At 39.1% G+C, this 18,424-nt stretch overlaps 4 protein-coding genes across 9 annotated transcripts in view; 2 read left to right on the plus strand and 2 right to left on the minus strand.

Moving 5' to 3' along the window:
* LOC116849955 (Krueppel-like factor 7) overlaps positions 1 to 5,983 on the plus strand; it is an 11,509-nt gene extending 5,526 nt beyond the window's left edge. Inside the window, exons 1-5 of one of the 2 annotated variants that reach the window (XM_032827664.1) lie at positions 1,837 to 2,697; positions 2,955 to 3,225; positions 3,961 to 4,188; positions 4,379 to 4,524; positions 5,062 to 5,983. In XM_032827664.1, coding sequence (XP_032683555.1) covers positions 2,671 to 2,697; positions 2,955 to 3,225; positions 3,961 to 4,188; positions 4,379 to 4,524; positions 5,062 to 5,361 — 972 coding nt within the window. In that variant the 5' untranslated portion in view covers positions 1,837 to 2,670 and the 3' untranslated portion in view covers positions 5,362 to 5,983. Of the gene's footprint in view, positions 1 to 1,836; positions 2,698 to 2,954; positions 3,226 to 3,960; positions 4,189 to 4,378; positions 4,525 to 5,061 lie in introns of those variants that run through there. The other variant, XM_032827665.1, reaches the window with a different exon arrangement.
* LOC116849954 (chromatin assembly factor 1 subunit A-B) overlaps positions 1 to 8,731 on the minus strand; it is a 17,384-nt gene extending 8,653 nt beyond the window's left edge. Inside the window, exons 1-6 of the mRNA XM_032827663.1 lie at positions 8,402 to 8,731; positions 8,196 to 8,290; positions 7,303 to 8,093; positions 7,067 to 7,218; positions 6,580 to 6,995; positions 6,140 to 6,306 (exon numbers count right to left, since the gene is read on the minus strand). Of these exons, the coding sequence (XP_032683554.1) occupies positions 6,140 to 6,306; positions 6,580 to 6,995; positions 7,067 to 7,218; positions 7,303 to 8,093; positions 8,196 to 8,268 (1,599 nt within the window). The 5' untranslated portion in view covers positions 8,269 to 8,290; positions 8,402 to 8,731. The remainder of the gene's footprint in view (positions 1 to 6,139; positions 6,307 to 6,579; positions 6,996 to 7,066; positions 7,219 to 7,302; positions 8,094 to 8,195; positions 8,291 to 8,401) is intronic.
* Positions 8,732 to 10,563: 1,832 nt separating this feature from the next.
* LOC116849957 (abscission/NoCut checkpoint regulator) lies at positions 10,564 to 15,358 on the plus strand. Of its 5 annotated transcripts, none has more exons than XM_032827668.1 (6): positions 10,564 to 10,617; positions 12,472 to 12,680; positions 12,759 to 12,996; positions 13,057 to 13,197; positions 13,261 to 13,404; positions 13,597 to 15,358. In XM_032827668.1, the coding sequence occupies exons 1-6, from the start codon at positions 10,579 to 10,581 to the stop codon at positions 13,786 to 13,788; spliced, it is 963 nt and encodes a 320-aa protein (XP_032683559.1). In that variant the 5' UTR covers positions 10,564 to 10,578; the 3' UTR covers positions 13,789 to 15,358. The 5 variants fall into 5 exon arrangements, with proteins under 5 accessions (XP_032683559.1, XP_032683558.1, XP_032683562.1 ...); XM_032827667.1 differs by lacking the exon at positions 10,564 to 10,617 and adding an exon at positions 11,905 to 12,359; XM_032827671.1 differs by lacking the exon at positions 10,564 to 10,617 and adding an exon at positions 11,907 to 12,359 and having other exon boundaries at positions 12,545 to 12,680.
* LOC116849956 (probable dolichyl pyrophosphate Glc1Man9GlcNAc2 alpha-1,3-glucosyltransferase) lies at positions 14,290 to 17,199 on the minus strand. Its single transcript, XM_032827666.1, has 7 exons — positions 16,843 to 17,199; positions 16,488 to 16,760; positions 16,026 to 16,194; positions 15,754 to 15,963; positions 15,443 to 15,682; positions 15,122 to 15,267; positions 14,290 to 14,788 (listed from the first exon to the last, which is right to left on the minus strand). The coding sequence occupies exons 1-7, from the start codon at positions 16,983 to 16,985 to the stop codon at positions 14,356 to 14,358; spliced, it is 1,614 nt and encodes a 537-aa protein (XP_032683557.1). The 5' UTR covers positions 16,986 to 17,199; the 3' UTR covers positions 14,290 to 14,355.
* Positions 17,200 to 18,424: the final 1,225 nt, after the last annotated feature.

Genomic DNA, 18,424 nt, shown 5'->3' on the forward strand with positions numbered 1-18,424 from the left:
TATATATATATATACAGGGTGTTGAAAAAAAAGGGTCACATATTTTGATAGCAGGTAGTATTGATCAAAACAAGAAGAAAAGTTCTAATTAACATGGGTCCTAAGACTAATATCTTCTAAGATACAAGCTATTTTGTTATTTGAGCTCTTTGTCATTTTCTTATTAGTCGTGTCATCTTTAGAATGTAATGAACAAAGGAGTAGGAGAGAGTGGGAATATGTTTTTTCTAGGTGCTTTAAAAAATAAAAAAATTAACAAAGAGAGATAAAAAAACAATTTTTATTTTAATATAAAATGTAATCATTTATCTTCACTCTCACGCATGTTTCAGCATTAAAATTTTTTGTTTTTTGTAAAAAGAGTTTTTATTTTGTTATCATACATTCAGTTTCTTTACTTCAGTTTTTTTATGGAAGATAAATGATTACATTTCATATTAAAATAAAAATTGTTTCTTTAGCTCTCTTTGTTAATTTTTTATTTTTTAAGGCACCTAGAAAAAAGATATCCCCATTGTACCCTACTCTCCTCTACTCCTTTGATCATTACATTCTAAAGATGACACGACTAATAAGAAAATGACAAAGAGCTCAAATAACAAAATAGCTTGTATCTTAGAAGATATTAGTCTTAGGACCCATGTTAATTAGAACTTTTCTTCTTGTTTTGATCAATACTACCTGCTATCAAAATATGTGACCCTTTTTTTTCAACACCCTGTATATATATATATAGCGTATATCTATCTGGCGCCCGAGCCACGTGCTCGACAACGCGACGGCATCCCCGAGACATCCCCAAAGACGAAGAAAGGGTGTTCGCTCTTTCTCTCTCCCGAATTCGCGATGCTATTTGTCCGGCGAATTGGCGCGGCGGTGATAGACGACGTGAGAGCATCGCGATTATCAGCGCTGTCCGGGGAATCATAAATAAGCGGACTAATTGTTCGGTCGGTAGGGATGGGATCAAGTTCGACATGTGCTGACTATCGAAACCAGCAAGGTAGACCGAAGCGAATCGGATCAAAATAAGTTTCAAGACAGTTGTCGTTAATTTTTCACCTCAAACGAACTATTTTATCATGTTAATAATCTCTGACACTTGAAACAGTTTGTTTGAAATAAAAAACTAACGACAACTGTATCAAAACTTATTTTGATTCGATTCGTCTCAGTCTACTCTATCCAGATTGAGTTCCATATAGTCGTAATAAATAAAACAAAAGGAGATCTCTAATATAAAAAAAAAAGAATGTGTTTAACAGACAAGTGCCAATTGGAGTTTGCAAGAGTACAATTGAAAAAGAAAGAAACAAAAAAATATTTATGCCCCCTCTGTTATAGACTCATACCCTAAGACCTGTATTAACAGTCGTTACTTGAAACTTATTTCAAATGAAACACTCAGATCTGAATTTAGAGTTACACACAAATCTTTCCGTTGAATCATGATCACAAAATACTATAATGTATCATATGATCGAACTAAAACATTTAAATCTAACTTGATCTAGGTCTAAATCTTGATTTTGATCTAGGCTTGATCAGGTCTAAATTGCTCTTCTTCCCTTCCTGAGCACCTGATAATTTCACATCCTTCTCCTCGCTTCTCCCGCTCTTGTGGTCGCAAAAGATCAAAAGCTACCCGCTACTGCCAGCCTCCTAGCTAAGCCGCTTGCGAGACACTCGAATCCCTCTCTAGCGATTAATATCTGCGGACTAAGAGAGTAGAAACGATGAGGACGACGACGGTGCCAGTGGTGGTAGGTGACGGTGGTGATAGCGGTGGTGGTGATGACGGTGATGGTGATGGTGGTGCTGGCTGGCGCGCATTCGCGCTCTCGGTGTTCTGGATCGGCCGCGCGCGATCGGCCGGTCCCTCGGGATCGGCGCGGTGACGGCACCGGTTGGCACAGGCTAACATCCTTATCTCGGAGGAGCCATGCGCCACGCACTCTCGTCACATACTCCCGCCGACGTCTTCTCGGCTGAAGAACGACCACCAGTTGCAGTCTCGATCGAGTTGCGGTCTCGGCGACACCACACGACCCCCGACCCCCGACGCGCGTGACCCGCGCCGAAGTGCATGCGTGCCCGTCGTCCCTCCATCCGCCGGTGTTGTTTACTCAGTTTCGCCGACAAACGCGCGTCTTCTTCCGTGCGCAGAGCGGACACATCGGTATAACCTGTGTTCAAGGTCGTCTCGATAATCGCGATAGGGAACGGTCGAGTCGAAATATGAATCTTTCTTCTTTGCGCTCCAAGTCGCTCTTGAACCATCGCTCGACCGTCATCGCCGTCGTTGCTGCTGGTCCGATCTGATATCTCCTGGCGATTGGATCCGTGATCTCGCGAATGTCCGTTCTCATCGTCAAACAGATCGCGGCTATGATATGATAGGAGCAAGCCACGGCTTAACACCACTCGAACACACCTCGAACACAATCGCCTGAGTCTGCTTAGATTGATGCGCGGTGATCGATAGACGGATTCTCTCTTGTGTGATCGAAAAATCTGACTTAGCAAAGTCTCGGTGCGACCATGCACTTTGGACACCGGACGCAATCGTTATTGGGAAAACTGTAGTCCGGCGTTTTGTGACGCGAAAAGTGCACTCCCGTGCGAGAGATCGATCTCAGTCCTAGTTTCCTTGGCTAATCGCTCGACATCATGATCGAGGAAGCCACGACGTTCGATGTGAGTATAGCATAGCAGCGTAGTGCGTGCAGGATCGCAAATAGTCGCGTATATTCGCGCGGTATTCAATCAATGAAGTAATGATCTTTTGTATCATTACATTTTATCTGTATCTCAATATGTTTCGTTTGGCATGCATTCATTGTCACGCGGTTTGCTCAAGAGTGCTGAATCTCTGAGAGTGGCGAAAATGGTAGTTAGAAGTTGTAATTCGAAATGAAAGAAGCTCACGAACGTTGCATTCATGTGATTCACAGATGTCGGACGAACTGCTGTACTCCACCTTGGGCCTAACGATGGACACCGGTGTCGAGAGGCAATTACTCTCTCCGACCACGATAAATTTACCGTACGATTACGAGGTGTCGTGCGAGACGCTCAGCGACGATTTCGGGATAATATCGACAGCCAGAGAGTCGAACATCGCGACGAATTCGAGAGAGATGGATTGCTACACTGACTTAACTTACTCCACCAAGTCGTCGTCGTGGAACGACTGGTTGCCTACCAATACGCTTACATCGTCAGGTATGCATTTGCACGTATATAATCGAACAATTCAGATTGACCGGAGGAGAACTTTCCCGAAAAATATTAGCGTTCGTTGATTGGAAGAGTATAATCCGCGGCAAGAAGGTTGCATCATTTTTTAGTTTGATGAATTTCAGAATGAATGAAAATCAGAATGATTGTTGGATCATTCTGACAGGTTTTTGTTAGTTTCAACGTCGGTTAAACCTTGATTTGTATTTAAACTCTATTTATAGCCATTTCTACTAACTGTGGTTAACTTAACCGGTTGGTTATTCTAACAAAATTGATTCAATTGCATTTTTTGTTAGTCTGAATTAATAGATGCAATTGGTCAGTTCCGTTGGAATGGTTAAGTTAACTGAAGTTGGTAGAAACGACTATCAAACAAAGATTTAAACTCAGATTAAGATTTGAACGACGTTAGCAGAAACATGCATAATAGATATACTTGAAATACTTGAGAAGTATGGCAAACTATCCTTGCACGTGTGTGCATTTTAATACTTCAAGACTATAAGTTAAAAAGGAATATTTTAACTAATGAATCGTCGTAATACATGTAAATAAATTAAAAATAATACATCGACTTTTCGCGAGAGACTCTAGACTCCAGATCGCGTGATCGAAAAATTAATCGTCAATGCTACAGAAACGAGAATATAAAAGTATGATATATCACGAGGCACGCTGCGACTAATTACACGTGTCGCTTTGCGAACGTTTGCACAGGTTGTCTAAGCGAATTGAGCGAACTGGACTCTGAGCTGGACTGGTGTCTGGAGAAGAGCTGGGACTCCGGCCTGCCGGAAAGGACGCCGCTGTGCACTGCGGGATGCGAAGGATTCCTGCATCTGCCGCTACCGAATCCGCAGCAGACGCCGCAGTGCGAGGAGCCGTTGCTAGTGCTTGGGATCGACTTGTGCGCATTGGAGAACACGCTAGGAGCGAACACGATAGGTACGCGAAACGTGCGCGAACTATCGCCGCGAGCTATCGCGAGTCATTCCAGCGCATCGATCTGCATCGCCCGAGATAAAGTCAATTAACGTATCGCACGTAACGCTAATAACCGCGCTCGGAACGTCCACCTTCTTTCTGATGATCACACGTTAAACTCGCGACTAATATACGCGTCTCGCGATTGCAGATTATAACAACAATCAGTTAGACAACAGTCTCCTAATCTCGTCAGCAGCTACCGCCGCGTTAGCGACACACGATTACACCAATCGCAGTTTAGCGACCGCAGCCGAGGACCGATGCTTTCCATGTACTTATCCAGGATGTGTGAAGGTAACGACTCGCTCAATATGCAACATTCCAAGCGTCTCATACGACAAGGGCGAACCATTTCTTCAGGCCACTATTTCTCGTAGAAAAACAACTTATTTCTCCTCGAGAAAATATTGGCGCTGAAAGTTTGAAAGAAACGAGCTTGTCATCGAGATATGAACAAAATGACTAAACTCTGCTAAATTTTAAGTTGTTTCAATAAATTTGTGATATTTTAAAGATTTTTAATGAAGAGAAAATAAAAAATAAAAAGAGAGAGAGAAACAAGCTGACGTTCGATTCTTATTACTTTATTTGATTTTTAATTGATTGATTGTAATCTGAGAACTTTGCCAATTGCATTGCTTTCTTCTAAAGATTTCTCTTCAAAGATTACCGTAATGTAGATGTGAAATGTACATCAGCAATGTCCATAATGAATGGAAGATTCGCTTTCGTCGTATAAAACGTCTAATTTATTTTCATAAAATTGATTAGTTCCGTTCCCATAAATTTGATTAATTTCAAGCAAATCTGAAAACTGAACTTGGATTTCAGGTCTACGCCAAGGCGTCCCACTTGAAAGCTCACTTGCGCCGGCATACCGGCGAGAAGCCATTCGCATGCACATGGCCCGGCTGCGGATGGCGTTTCAGCCGATCGGACGAGTTAGCGCGACACCGGCGCTCGCATTCGGGCGTAAAACCTTATGAATGCGAGATGTGCTCGAAGAAGTTCGCGCGCAGCGATCACCTGGCCAAGCATCGCAAAGTGCACCGGAAGAACGCCTATCCGTTGTTCCACGGGGCTAGAGGGCTGCGCGGTGACAAGATGAACGTTCTACCAGCGGAGATTTAGGATCGACGCGAGTCGAAATCGCTCATTCGCCACCGATGCGGACAGAAGACGAACACGTTAACGACATACCTTTTATATACTATATAAGGATTGACGAATAAAGTACTTAAAAGTACGTAAAAGCTAACCGACGTATGGATAACTCATCGAACGAGTGACGCAAACCGGTTGTTCTTAACGCTCACGGAGACCAACAGCCGTCTGAAGAGTGGAAGAGACGTCCAAGTTTTCTCTTTTTACTCACGGAAATCGACGAGACATAAGTGAGAATTAAGAGATGAAGAAAAGAGTTCGTTTCTACGTACTGCCTGAAGCAATGGTATATCTTGTGACTTCACAAAATGGATACCTCGCATTCAAGCGTTAAGAACCATTGGGTGCAAACTGTTCGACAAAACGATATAGCGTTCTGTTTCTACGAAGATCGAAGGATTTATCATGTAAATTTTTAAGATAAATGTAGATATATGTCGCACCGCAACTCTTCTATTGCGGAAGAGCATAATCGACGCGATCAACTGAAAATTATATTGAATCCAAAGAGAGATTACTTCGACCTAGTATTAGTGCGATCAGTCCTTCTTAGCGGCAGTTAAAAGAGCTACTTCGGTAAGAAATTTTTATCAACGTTAGAATAATAATAAAAATCTATGACTAGAAAATCACACTCTTATCTCATTCTTCTAAAGTATTTTTCGATTTGAGTATTTTTAAGATTCAACCTCAGTCTCTTCGATCTCCTTTGAATATCGTTAACGTGAGACACGATGATTCTTACCTGGTCTTTCACAAACGGTTGCCGCGGCTTTATGACGTTGCTTTGTTTCCTCCACGTGCCCCAATATGGAGGACGACGGTTGTCATCGAACTGCAGTAACTTCGGTCGATGTTTTTCCAAGTGATGCGTCTCCATAATTATGTTGGAGTTGCCATTGTTGTCTTCATCTATAGAAATAATTGTATGTGTATTAATAGCGTTAAAATCTGAATACTCAACTATTCGAATAATCTACAGGTAGTTATCTAGATATACAGTGAATATTAGAATAATCGAGAGAGTACCATGATTAATATACATAGTTTTTTAAAAAAATATAAAAATAACTACTCGGTTCGTACTAAGAGCACTATTACATGTCTCAATTTTAAGTTGTCAAAGATGAAGTTGTTGTAGTCAAAGATTTATCAAACATATAGCTTGATGAACATAATATTTACCTAATATAACAATATCATCGTCCTTCGTTTCGAGTGGCCACGTTTTGGAAGAAGTTCGTGGTACGATTCTACCTTTCCTGACATCCTCGAGATATAGTTCGGACCTCTTCGTGTCTTTCGCGTTGCATTTTTCATCCAATAATGATTTTTGCTGTTTACTCAACATTCTTCGACATACTGGTGCGACTCTCATGTCTACTTTCACCTCGAAAGGCATAAAATTTTTCGCTTCGATGTCGCTCTCCTCCTCTGTGGATTTAGCTTCTTGTTTCTTAGAGACAAAGAAACTGGCGAAATTCGATGCCGCCTTCTGTTTCTTACGCTCGGCCTCCAACTTTTCCTCTTCTTTCTTCCTCTTCTCTTCTTCTCGCCTTCTTCGCTCTTCTTCTTTCGCTTCTTTTTCTTTTTGTTTTTGTCTACAGAAACAAATAGAGCTTAATAAAAGTGTAAAAAAAGGCGACAATAAAATTCAATAAAATACTCATACTCGATTTCCATTTGTTTCTTAAGTTCTTTCATTTCCTTCTCCTTTTTCTTTTGCTGTTTCTCTAGTTTCTCCTTTTCTTCCTTCTGTTTCTGCTTCTCTTCTCTCTTTCTTCGACGATCCGCTTTCTCTTCTAGCCGTTTCTTCTCTTTCTCCTAAAAGAGGAAAAATAAATGACAAGTATAAAGCATAACTATGCACACAAACAAAAGAGTTTAAAACTTTACTATGTAACATACCATTTTTAATTTTGCCTTTTCCTCCTTTCTCTTGGCTATTTCTTGCCTTTTTTCTAATTGCTTAGGTGTTAATTTTTTAAATTTTATTTTCTCATCCTTGTCCCCACTCTTTGGGGTAGTAGGAATTGGTGATTTTATAGTCTTTTCTTCATTTATACTTGTTATGGATTTATCTAATTCGCTTGGAGCTTCATCATCCGAAGATAAAATAGCAATATCAGAATCTGACTCTTGGCTGATATTAGGATTTTCTATAACATTAACTTGATTCATTTCTTTGCTCACATGAGACATATGCAATGGAGATTCAAGGGATTGCAAACTTAAAGGAATTTCGCCATTTTCTTCACGGGATGTATTTTGACAATCTAGTTCTTGAGTCCTTGATTTGAGTGAAGTGCTTGTGGGTTCACTGTCTGCTTTTGTGAGAAACTTTGTCAAAGCACCAGATTTCTTTTGGGACTTTTTCAGTGTTTTATTTTTTTTTATAAAATTCCTTTTAGGTGTCTCAATTTTCGTTTTTTCCTCATCATTTTGTTCACTACTTTGTTCTAAGTCTTTTTCTTCTTGATCTGATATTAATTCAATACATTCGCTATCAGTGTCAGATTTTTCTTCTACTTTTTCTTTTTCTTCAGAGATGTCTTTAGCAGAGTTCTCCTTTGCATATTTTATCATTTTACTATTCTTAATTTCTTCTAAAGGCGATACTACCTTCCTCTTTTTGTTAGGCATATTATTTGTACTGTTTGGAGATTTAGAGGCACTTAATGTTTGAAATGGCAGTTGTGCTGAAATATCAAATAATCAATTAAATATACAGATATTCTGCATATACATACAGAACATATATCATAAATATTTCTAAAAAATAAACTTAAGAGTAAACATACCTTGTTTCAGCGTTTTTTTCTTTGAATGTGTAATTACTTCTACTGTACAATCATCTTCCACGGAAACATCCATTGCTTTATTCTGTTGATTAAACCTGTTAAAAGAAAGTATTGTTAAATTGAATATTTTTCTTTTGAACAAAAATATTGGAACAATTACACATTTTAATGAAATGACATTTAAATCGTTGTATCATTAAATTTACCTCGTATTTTGTAAAGCACAATTCCTACTCGAAAGAGTTTTGTAGTAATTACTGTAGATAATTACTGTAGATTATGATACAATACAAAGATCTGTCAATTTAGCATCGTCGTCCTAACCTAGACTTCGACGAAGACTTCGATCAACGGGAAGGATCTGACCGATCGTGTGCGTCGACAAATAAATAGTAATGACGATATGAAGAAATATCGATTAGAAAATAAACAACTTTCACGAGAATATTAATGTTACACTATTTATAAAACGCATTGCAAGCACACCTTCATAACATTACATCGCGATTGTAACAAAATCCGCGGGAAAATGGACAATGGAAGGGGTAAACTTCATGTGATAGGTTCGCAAAGATAAAAAACAAGACATAGTAATGGATAATATTGAAGAAAAGAAAGAAATTTGTAGTTAAATTGTGTAATTTAAAAATAAAAGAAAACTATGCATAAACATAACGATAGATTAATAAACTAAGTAGGATTTGAATCTCGGCTGAATGATTTATTTTAGCTAGCCTACTATTTTTGTTAGTTTAAAATTTTCCGCTACTAGGCGCCACTTATGGCTGCGTTCAGGATACCTATTAGGGTGCGTTCAGATTCCCTACCCGGGCGCACTCTGTTACTAGAAACACTATAGTATATGTTACATATACTATAGCACTTCTTGTATTAGAGTGCACTCGGGTAAGGAATCTGAACGCAGCCTTAGCTTAGTTTACATCGTGCACTTGATACGCGTACTAAATAGTAACTTTCTATTAGATAATCTTAATATCGACGATATATATAAACAACGGTATATTAAGTTAGTATAATACTCATCAACAAAACGTATTGTATTGATAAAATGCGTCGCTGTTGATATGCATTGTCGATATTAATGGCTCCTGCACGCAGGACACGGTAATGCTTGCCGCGCGGCGGAAGTCCGCGCGATAGCCAATCAATATGTTGTTTTTCCGTAGGAGCTAGAAGATTATTACGGAAAGCAGCATATTGATTGGCTGTCGCGCGAACTTCCGCCGCGCGGCAAGTATTATTGCGTCCTATGTGCAGGAGTCATAAAATTATCTAATAGAAAGTTATTATTTAGTACGCGTATCAAGTGCACGATGTAAACCAGGCTAATAAGCGAGCATCAATGTTTTCTAAACATCGATTCTTTTTACCCATCCCTAATTAGGACTGCGTTCGGAAAAGTCACTCGAGTACTCTCCCTCTCTTTTTATCTCACTCTAGTATTTCGCTCACTCCAACGGCTATTGTCTAGTAGTGTGCACACAGTGTGTGTTTCCGAACGCAGCCCATAGTGCATCCGGGTAAAGAATCTGAACGCACCCTACGATCGAAACGAAGTAGTAATATGGCCAGTATTCATAGTCGAATCTTATTTCAAGACCGTCTTAAGTAATGTCTTAAGATGCGAATACGGCTCTGTGATTGGTTCATGACATCTTAAGATAGTACTTAAGATGATCTTAAATATAAGATCGGACTATGAATACCGGCCCATGTCTATATACTCAAGCATATACTAGGGAGGGTCCCGATTGACCGCGGTACGATTGGACATAACTAACCGGTGCAAAGAATTATCTAGTGAATTACCAGGTCGAACCAATGGCTGCATTCAGTAGAACAAGTGATCAGTAAGCGCTCAGTGAGCTCTTGCATCTGATTGGAGTATAGTTGGAGATCTAAAAGAATATGCCAAATCATATACAAGAGCTCCCTGAGCGCTTACTGATCACTTGTTCTACTGAACGCGGCCAATGTGTTTTCAAACGCGCCCAAGAATCGGGTCCCTGGAAAGTGGCGGCTCGTAACGGAGACTTTGGAACTATTTCAGCCAATCAGAAATAACGGGTTTAATAGACCCTTATTTGCTGATAACCAATAATGTTCGGCTTGTTGATGTTTCTCATGAGTTGGCCATACTGACCGAAGACGAATTGTAACGCGCACGTAATGTATTTCACAAATCGTCTTACGTTGTTGTACGATTTCAGTTTACCCAGGGATACTATTCCGTACACGCTTACCGACAACTGTCGGATCGGTAGACGTCGTTGCGCAGCTTTTCTATGGTATAAAAAAGCTGCGCAACGATGTCTACCGATCCGACAGTTGTCGGTAAACGTGTACAAAATAGTACCCCAGGATGAGTTTCGTGCGTGGATCATCGCTGGAAGTGCTGAAAGTAAGTGTTACGCGTTCGTCGTGGCGAGATATCGTCAAATACCTCGTATGGAATAGGTACGTCGCGAAATAAGCAGTTGTGAATTTGCGCATTTGTGATGTTAATGGCGATCGAAAATGCGAGCCGTGATTTGTTATTCCTCGCATCACCTATCCGTCAAAGAAGAGTGATGTGCGCGAATATTGTCGAAAGTGTCGAAATAAGTCTCGCGCGTTTGTCGTGACGAAATATTGTCAAGTAAACACCCGAAGTGGTCATCTCGCGTAACAGATAGTTTTGAGTATAACGCGTTTGTCATGTGATAATGCGAATTATCAATCCGTTGGAAGAGAACGTTGTGTGCGAGTATTGTCGAGAGTGCCGAAAGTAAATATCGCGCGATCGTCGTGACGACATGTGGTCAAGTAAGCGCCCGAAATGGGTATGTCGCGGAACGGACAGTTGGGAATTCCGAGAAAAGTATCGCGCGTTCCCCGTATCTAATTGGTCACCGCAGCATTTTACCGGAGCTCACCGCATGTATGGAGCAGAGGCATTATTCATTTTAGAGAATTGAATTCTCTATTAGAAAGCTGTTCTCCTATTAGATATCAGACGTCGTACGTCGGACGCGGTGTGAATTCTGCATTAGGCTGATATTACATGTATCGTACGACAAGCTTTTCGGATACGTTTATTGGTTGGCGAATAGAGTATTTTCTAGGTTCTCTGTTCGTCAACCAATGAACGAATACAAAAAGCTTGTCGTACGACACATGTAATATCAGTCTAAGGCTTGTTCTTTGTGCACTATATTGCAATATACTGAAGCGAGACAAATATACTTTTTCTCACTCTAACTTATTGCACTAGTTCAGCAGTGCAGCTACAAAGAACAGGCCTATCAGCTTAAACCTGTACGTATAGAGACGTTTTTTCGTTTCGTGACCACGATATCGTTTGGTTGGTTGGTCCACTTAACCCTCGCAACGCCTCGAGCAACAAAGATAAATGACCATGGACGTAGGAATATCTGGACGGAGCGCAAAGTATTTTTATGGGCGCGGGGTGTGAAGTCAGCGCGGTGAAGGGAAATCTTCGTCGCAACCATCTTTGGTGATCAAAAGTGACACACCATAAATATATATATATATATATATATATATATATATATATATATATATATATATATATATATATATATATATATAAAAAAATGAAAAAGATACGAGATCTCGTATCTTTCTCACTTCTGTGCATTTTCGAAATAAAAGAGCAATCCGACGTCTTCGATTTACAATGCCGAATGAGTAATGGCGTTGGGGCATGAGTCATGGATGCGCCTCTAGCCAAATATTGAAAGAAGGAAGGAAGGATTTACAATGCCGAACGCAGTTATTGTGCTCCGTGATATAAGCCGCCGCCATATTTGGTGATCATTTCCGACTTTCATTCCTCTCACCCCTGTGAGTTCACTCCCCGCGAAATATGCTCCGTCCAGATATTTCTACGTCCATGTAAATGACGCTCATGGCGTTGCGAGTGTAAGTGGACCAAACTAACCAACCAAACGCTACCGTGGTTACGAAACGAAAAAACGCCTTAGGTGACAGTGGGAAAACGTCAAAATCTTTTGAGTTTTTTGTGATCGTTCTCAGATTTATATAATATCCTTTTTTGTCATGCTAAGAGAATATCCATAAAAAGTTAAAAGAATGTCCTGCAATACTTGCCAAACCAAATTTTCGTTCTTCACGAAAAACGTGAGTGTCGTTGTTTTTCTCTACCGTTATTAGGTTAGTTCATTAAAATAATATTGTTGAAATAAAAAAATCATCGCTTTGCTTATTTTTCATTTTTTTTTCTGTTGCATAGATCGGTTGTCCAAGCTGTGGCTTTTCTTACTGCAACAAGTGTCTCAAGTACAAGTGTGATATTCCTAATGTAGGAGTGAAGAAAGTTTGCGGGTGTTGTCACAATAAATTAAACAATATGAAAAAATCGAGTCCTGAAGCCTCCACAAGTGATACTTCGTCATCTGACATAAGTAAAGAGCCACTTGCACCAATTGATATTACTATGAAGTAAGAAAAATTCTAATTATTACATAAAAAATATTTTATGAAACTGTCAATGCATCATTATGTGTATTTCATTATTAGGTTGGATTCATTAGAAAATCCAGCTAGACCTCCAGTAGTGATATACAAGCATACAAATCCATGGGACCAATTTAAGAAGGGACTAGAACCAGCCGATCAAGAAATTGTCGATAGATTGCAGAAACTGAAAAACAAGGAGCAAAACATTCCATTGCCTAGTGTCGATGAAATAAAAAGAAGATTGGCATTGTTGAAAGATCAAGATCCAGAGGCCAATGGGAATAGTAATGTCATGAATGTATGTAAACTATACATATTACACATTTATCAAGAAATATTCATCGATCATTAATTTCAGATACATCAAGTGGACACCAGAACTGATCAAGAGAAGATGGATGACTTGATTCAGGAGTACTTGGAATTATCTGCGACCAATGATCCTTGCAAAGAGATACAAGAGAAACTGAATTCTTTACGAGACGAGCGTGACAAAACTGTGAGTAGGTGAAGATGTAAACTAGAAATATAAAATTATAACCATGAGTCGTGTACTTTGTAGAATGTTAATGAAAGTAAGAAGGGTATCGACGATGATGAGGAGAAGGTGACGAAGAAATTAATTAACAAGGCTTTAGCTGAAGCGATGTTAGAGGCCAAGTATGAGAAGGAGGAATTGAAAGATGTGGAGGCAATGGATTCCGAGGTGAGTACATGTCGAATAAATCGTACTTTTATGGCTATGTTGAATAGATATTAAACTTAGATTTATAATAAATTAATAGGATATGTGTAAGCAGTAGAAATTTCTTTCCGCACAACAAAAATTGAATTTTGTATTAGACATTCGCGAATGATTCATATATAGGTCTTATTTTTCTTCTAAATTAATATTTAGATTCCGAATAGAAGCGAAGATGAGGATGAGAAGCCTACGTGCGTAATGTGCGAGCAGACTGCGGATCTTGTGCAATGTATGGGTTGTACCGGCGATCTGTACTGTCCCGTATGCTTCGAGGGCAACCACGATGAGTTTGAAAAACACAAGACAATCCGCTATCAGCCGACAAAAATGAGCTTTGACGATTGAGGCACTGATCGAAAGCAGTAAATGCGTAGCACAATGCGCGCAACACTAATTTTGTCCTAAGCTTTCACTTTTCACTTATTTCGAGCTTTATCTACTCGAAAAGAGATTTCAAGAAACATTTTGCAGGAATCTTACAAAGACATTTTTATAAGAATTACGCAACAATACATTAACCAAGTATTCCGTTCGCGGAGTACGATTAGAAATTGGTATGAGAGATAATTCGTCTCGGTTGACGCTTTTTCTACTCTAACTTGTGATAGTGGCATCTTGTGGCTGTGACGCAGAGTAAGAGTGATATTGATCGAAGCTAATAATTTCTTTCACCAATTTCCGGTCTCATCCGCTGTCGCGATGAAAGTATAGCGCTTAATGTTTACACATTATATATATTGTTCAGTTCTTTTCAATTCAGCTTCTTTACGCCTTCAGTCGTGGATTCAAAAATGCCAGCAAAATTTGTATTAAAAACAGCAAAAAAACTAAAGCACATCACTTGTGTATAAGAAACAGATGTGTATAAACTTTATTTAGAAAATACGCATGCCTTGTACACGATCGTATCTTCTAAGATCGTTTATCCTTCAGTCTTTGACGTTTTGATTTGCTCGTTGTTTTGTCGTCGGTGCGACCATTATTTCGTAGATATATGCAGTAATACAGTATCCAGCAGTAAGTGATACCGATCGCGCAGTATATGGAAGTAAGTGCTAACGGTAGGAATGGCAATCTGTCGCTGAACAGTAACTTGTGTAGCACCGTTTCGTAGATTGTGACCAACGGCAGCGGAATCACGTACAACCACTCGTGTAATTGCAACAGAGATTTGCCATGCCGACTCGTCAGAAATACAATCGACGAGAGCATATACGTCAGCGACAATATTATTTTTAACGGAAATAGATTATTGGGATACAAAAGTGGCAAAAGAGCGGTGTGTCCGGCACTACTTAGAATTATGAATGTCCGTGCATCTTCTTCGTCTGTCGCTGCGAGAATGCTGGAAAAAGTTGTCGGTTGTCATTAGTTTCTTCGGTCATGCGAAATTGTGGATTTTTATAAATTTATAATCATATTTTTTAATCTATCAGTATTAGATTACGCGGCTACACACGCCGGCGAGAGATCTATCAATAATCTATCAATCAACGATGATTATTTTACTCGATCCGCATGGACCAACAGTGATGAAAATCATCATAGTTTTAGTGAATTCAGCTTCCGCCGTAAAATTGGAATTCGGCTTGACTTTATATTGTTTTAAGTGCAATAGCATGTTTCATAAAATAATACGATATTCGATATCGTGCACTCAATAAAGGAACGTGCTTACCATAAAGGAACGATCGCGGTCAGTATAGCTTTTTCGTGTACGTGCCAGCCGAACATGAACGATCCTAAAGCGCATAGGACAATGCACCTAATAAAATATTTCGGGTTCATGTAGTGCTTCTTACAGAATAGGCACCATAGTGCAGGCTGTAATAATGATAATTATTTAATACAGTTTATATAAAAAAAATGTAATTACAAAATATATTGAGAAATATAAGATATCTAACATGGAAAAGAATAAGAGTTACCACTTTTACATTATATCTATTTGTATTATATTTCTTTTTTAGATCTATGTAAGTAATTGCATTGAACTCACAAGTATTGCCAAAAAAGTAAAGATAAATGTAACAATGGGAGTTGGAGTGGGTAAAATAAGGAAGGTTTGTTCTTGCACAAGTCCACCCGTCATCACTGCAGATTTAGCGTCTTTTAACCATCCTAAACGTTTCCATATCACAGACAACACTTTTTCTACACCGATATAAAGTGCCCAACCGTTTGCGGCCCAATAGGAGTGTACCAAACCTCTTTTAAACGGAAACAAACGGGACATCACCTAGTGAAAAGAAAACATTGAAACAATAGAAAATGCAAAGATTACTTAGCTGTTAGAGAAATATGTAATACCTGTGGTAATTGGGTTCTGAAAGGACCGAAAGATATCAGCAAAACGGTCAAAACGATAAACCCGAGTGCGAATATTCGTTTAAAGAACTTCCCACTATTCAGGCAATATGACTTCAGTAACCAGATGATGTACGCTGGTGCTACGTATATATACAGGTGTTTTAAATTGAGTAAAACGGCGAACCATGCAGCACCTTGCAATATCGACATCTAAAGAGTAAACTACTTTTTACATCTGTAAGTAAATTCCGAGAATGTACCGCGGAATTTACCTGTTTGTCGATCATGGACACATTCGCCATTGAAATCAACAAGATGCCAAGTAGGAAGCCATTATATTGGAAGTGTATGTGGTCCACTACCAGAAGTCCTATGTTGCATAGTGATAAAATTATAAAGACTATGTTGCTGTTTGCAGATTTACAAAACGTCCTGCCTGCTCTACAAAGAAAATTTGTGTTATAGATTGCAATATTGTGCCAAAATTCTTTAGAATTTAATTTTTCTATATCTTTATTATTCCTTTGTAACTGTATTTTGTGTTAAAGAATCCTATAAAAGAAAAGTATCTATTTTTAATCAGTTTACTTAAGATTGAATTGAATCCACTAAAATTGTACAAAGAAGTTTTGTACTTGCAGAGATTAGTTCATTCTGTGAGTATTGTGTTCTAAGAGTCTTATCCATCTTGATCTAAGAGTATAATTCCGTCATGTTACTATGAACATACATACTCTCTTACTCCATATGCAAATATCAAATCGGCAAGTATGACAGTACCCCTTTGGAAATACACAGTATTTGGTGATACATAATTTAAATTCTCTACTTTAACCATCTCAGGATCAAAGAACACCGCCATCTGACTGAGACAGTACTCGAACCATGCAAACAGAGGAGGATAATCCAAAGTCCATGGGGATTGTGTGTTCACATACCATTCCTTGAGAGGTAGACTATATGTGATGGCAAGCCAATTGCGGTGTACTTCAAAGTCAGTGGAGTGACTGTAGATTAAAGTACAAACAACATTAATTTATACAATGAATAATCTCAATAATGAACATGCTAACAAAAAACTATACTGACTAAGTAGGAATCAAAAGCATTTTGACACAAGTGACAAGTAGGAACGTTCGCAGCAGTATACCGTCCAGTCTCCAAGGAACTGTCTCATCCTGCTTTGCTGACGTATCTACTACCTCTTTCAAGTGTTTCTTTTCAGTAGACATGCTGCCCAGCTTTATTCACAGCCTATTTATTTATCAACTCATAACGAACACTGCACGAATGTTTAAGATAAATCTTCAACGAGGAGGAGAGTTTTCATATATATTGATCCGATACTATCGCAGTGTAACATACGTACACGACCGGCATTAATGCCGTCCGAATATCCGTGTGACTCGCACACGATAACGCGTCACTCATATACTGCTGCGTGTAGGTGAGCCATGAGCAGCACGGAGTGGAGGGAGCTAGCGGTATACGATCGTCGGACGCTTGGAGAGGGAATAGTGATGGGAGTCGCGGCGATCTTCCATCCTCTATCGCAAACGTAAGAACGAGAGAAATAGCATTATAAGCGTCTGGACAGAAATGCCGTCCTAAAATACGTGTGACACACACTAAGAAAACGCTTGACTCACACTGTCTCGTCTATACGTGAGCAATACGCGGTGTCCCGACGACTGTTTCGCTCGCTCGAACGTTCATGCATTTTTCATTGTTAGCAAGGAAATTACTGTAATGTAAAAATCTTGGGGAAAGGTTTTTAGGAGGCTTTGACAAATGCTTCTTAATAGCTACTCTTGAAAAAAAAATAAATATTAGATTTATTTTAATATAGAATTCTGAACCAACATAGAATATGTTGCAACAATATAACGTTTGTGTAGGTTGTCGATCGAAGAAGAGTATTTTTAATTTTATTGTTGCATAAACACGCGAGATATAATTATTTCATATTTTATGCGTTCGAGTATCGTTCCATCGTTATAAAATTTGGTGGCCCTGAGAAGGGCCGATTTTTGTGTCGAAGCAGTTGAGGTCGATAGTCAATAGTAGAAACGGGTCGCATTTTTGTATCCATAGTAATAAGGAACAATAATTATTTGAAACAGGCGCAAAAATCGGCCCTTTTTAGAGTCACCAAATTTTATAACGATGGAACGATACTCGAACGCATAAAATATGAAATAATTATATCTCGCGTGTTTATGCAACAATAAAATTAAAAATACTCTTCTTCGATCGACAACCTACACAAACGTTATATTGTTGCAACATATTCTATGTTGGTTCAGAATTCTATATTAAAATAAATATAATATTTATTTTTTTTTCAAGAATAGTTATTAAGAAGCATTTGTCAAAACCTCCTAAAAACCTTTCTCCAAGATTTTTACATTACAGTAATTTCCTTGCTAACAATGAAAAATGTATGAACGTTCGAGCGAGCGAAACAGTCGTCGGGACACCGCGTATTGCTCACGTATAGACGAGACAGTGTGAGTCAAGCGTTTTCTTAGTGTGTGTCACACGTATTTTAGGACGGCATTTCTGTCCAGACGTCTTATAATGCTATTTCTCTCGTTCTTACGTTTGCGATAGAGGATGGAAGATCGCCGCGACTCCCACCACTATTCCCTCTCCAAGCGTCCGACGATCG

The sequence above is a fragment of the Odontomachus brunneus genome, unplaced genomic scaffold (assembly GCF_010583005.1).
Source record: "Odontomachus brunneus isolate Ranch 3 - 2012 unplaced genomic scaffold, Obru_v1 Obru_scaffold_129, whole genome shotgun sequence".
Taxonomy (NCBI): Eukaryota; Metazoa; Arthropoda; class Insecta; order Hymenoptera; family Formicidae; genus Odontomachus; species Odontomachus brunneus.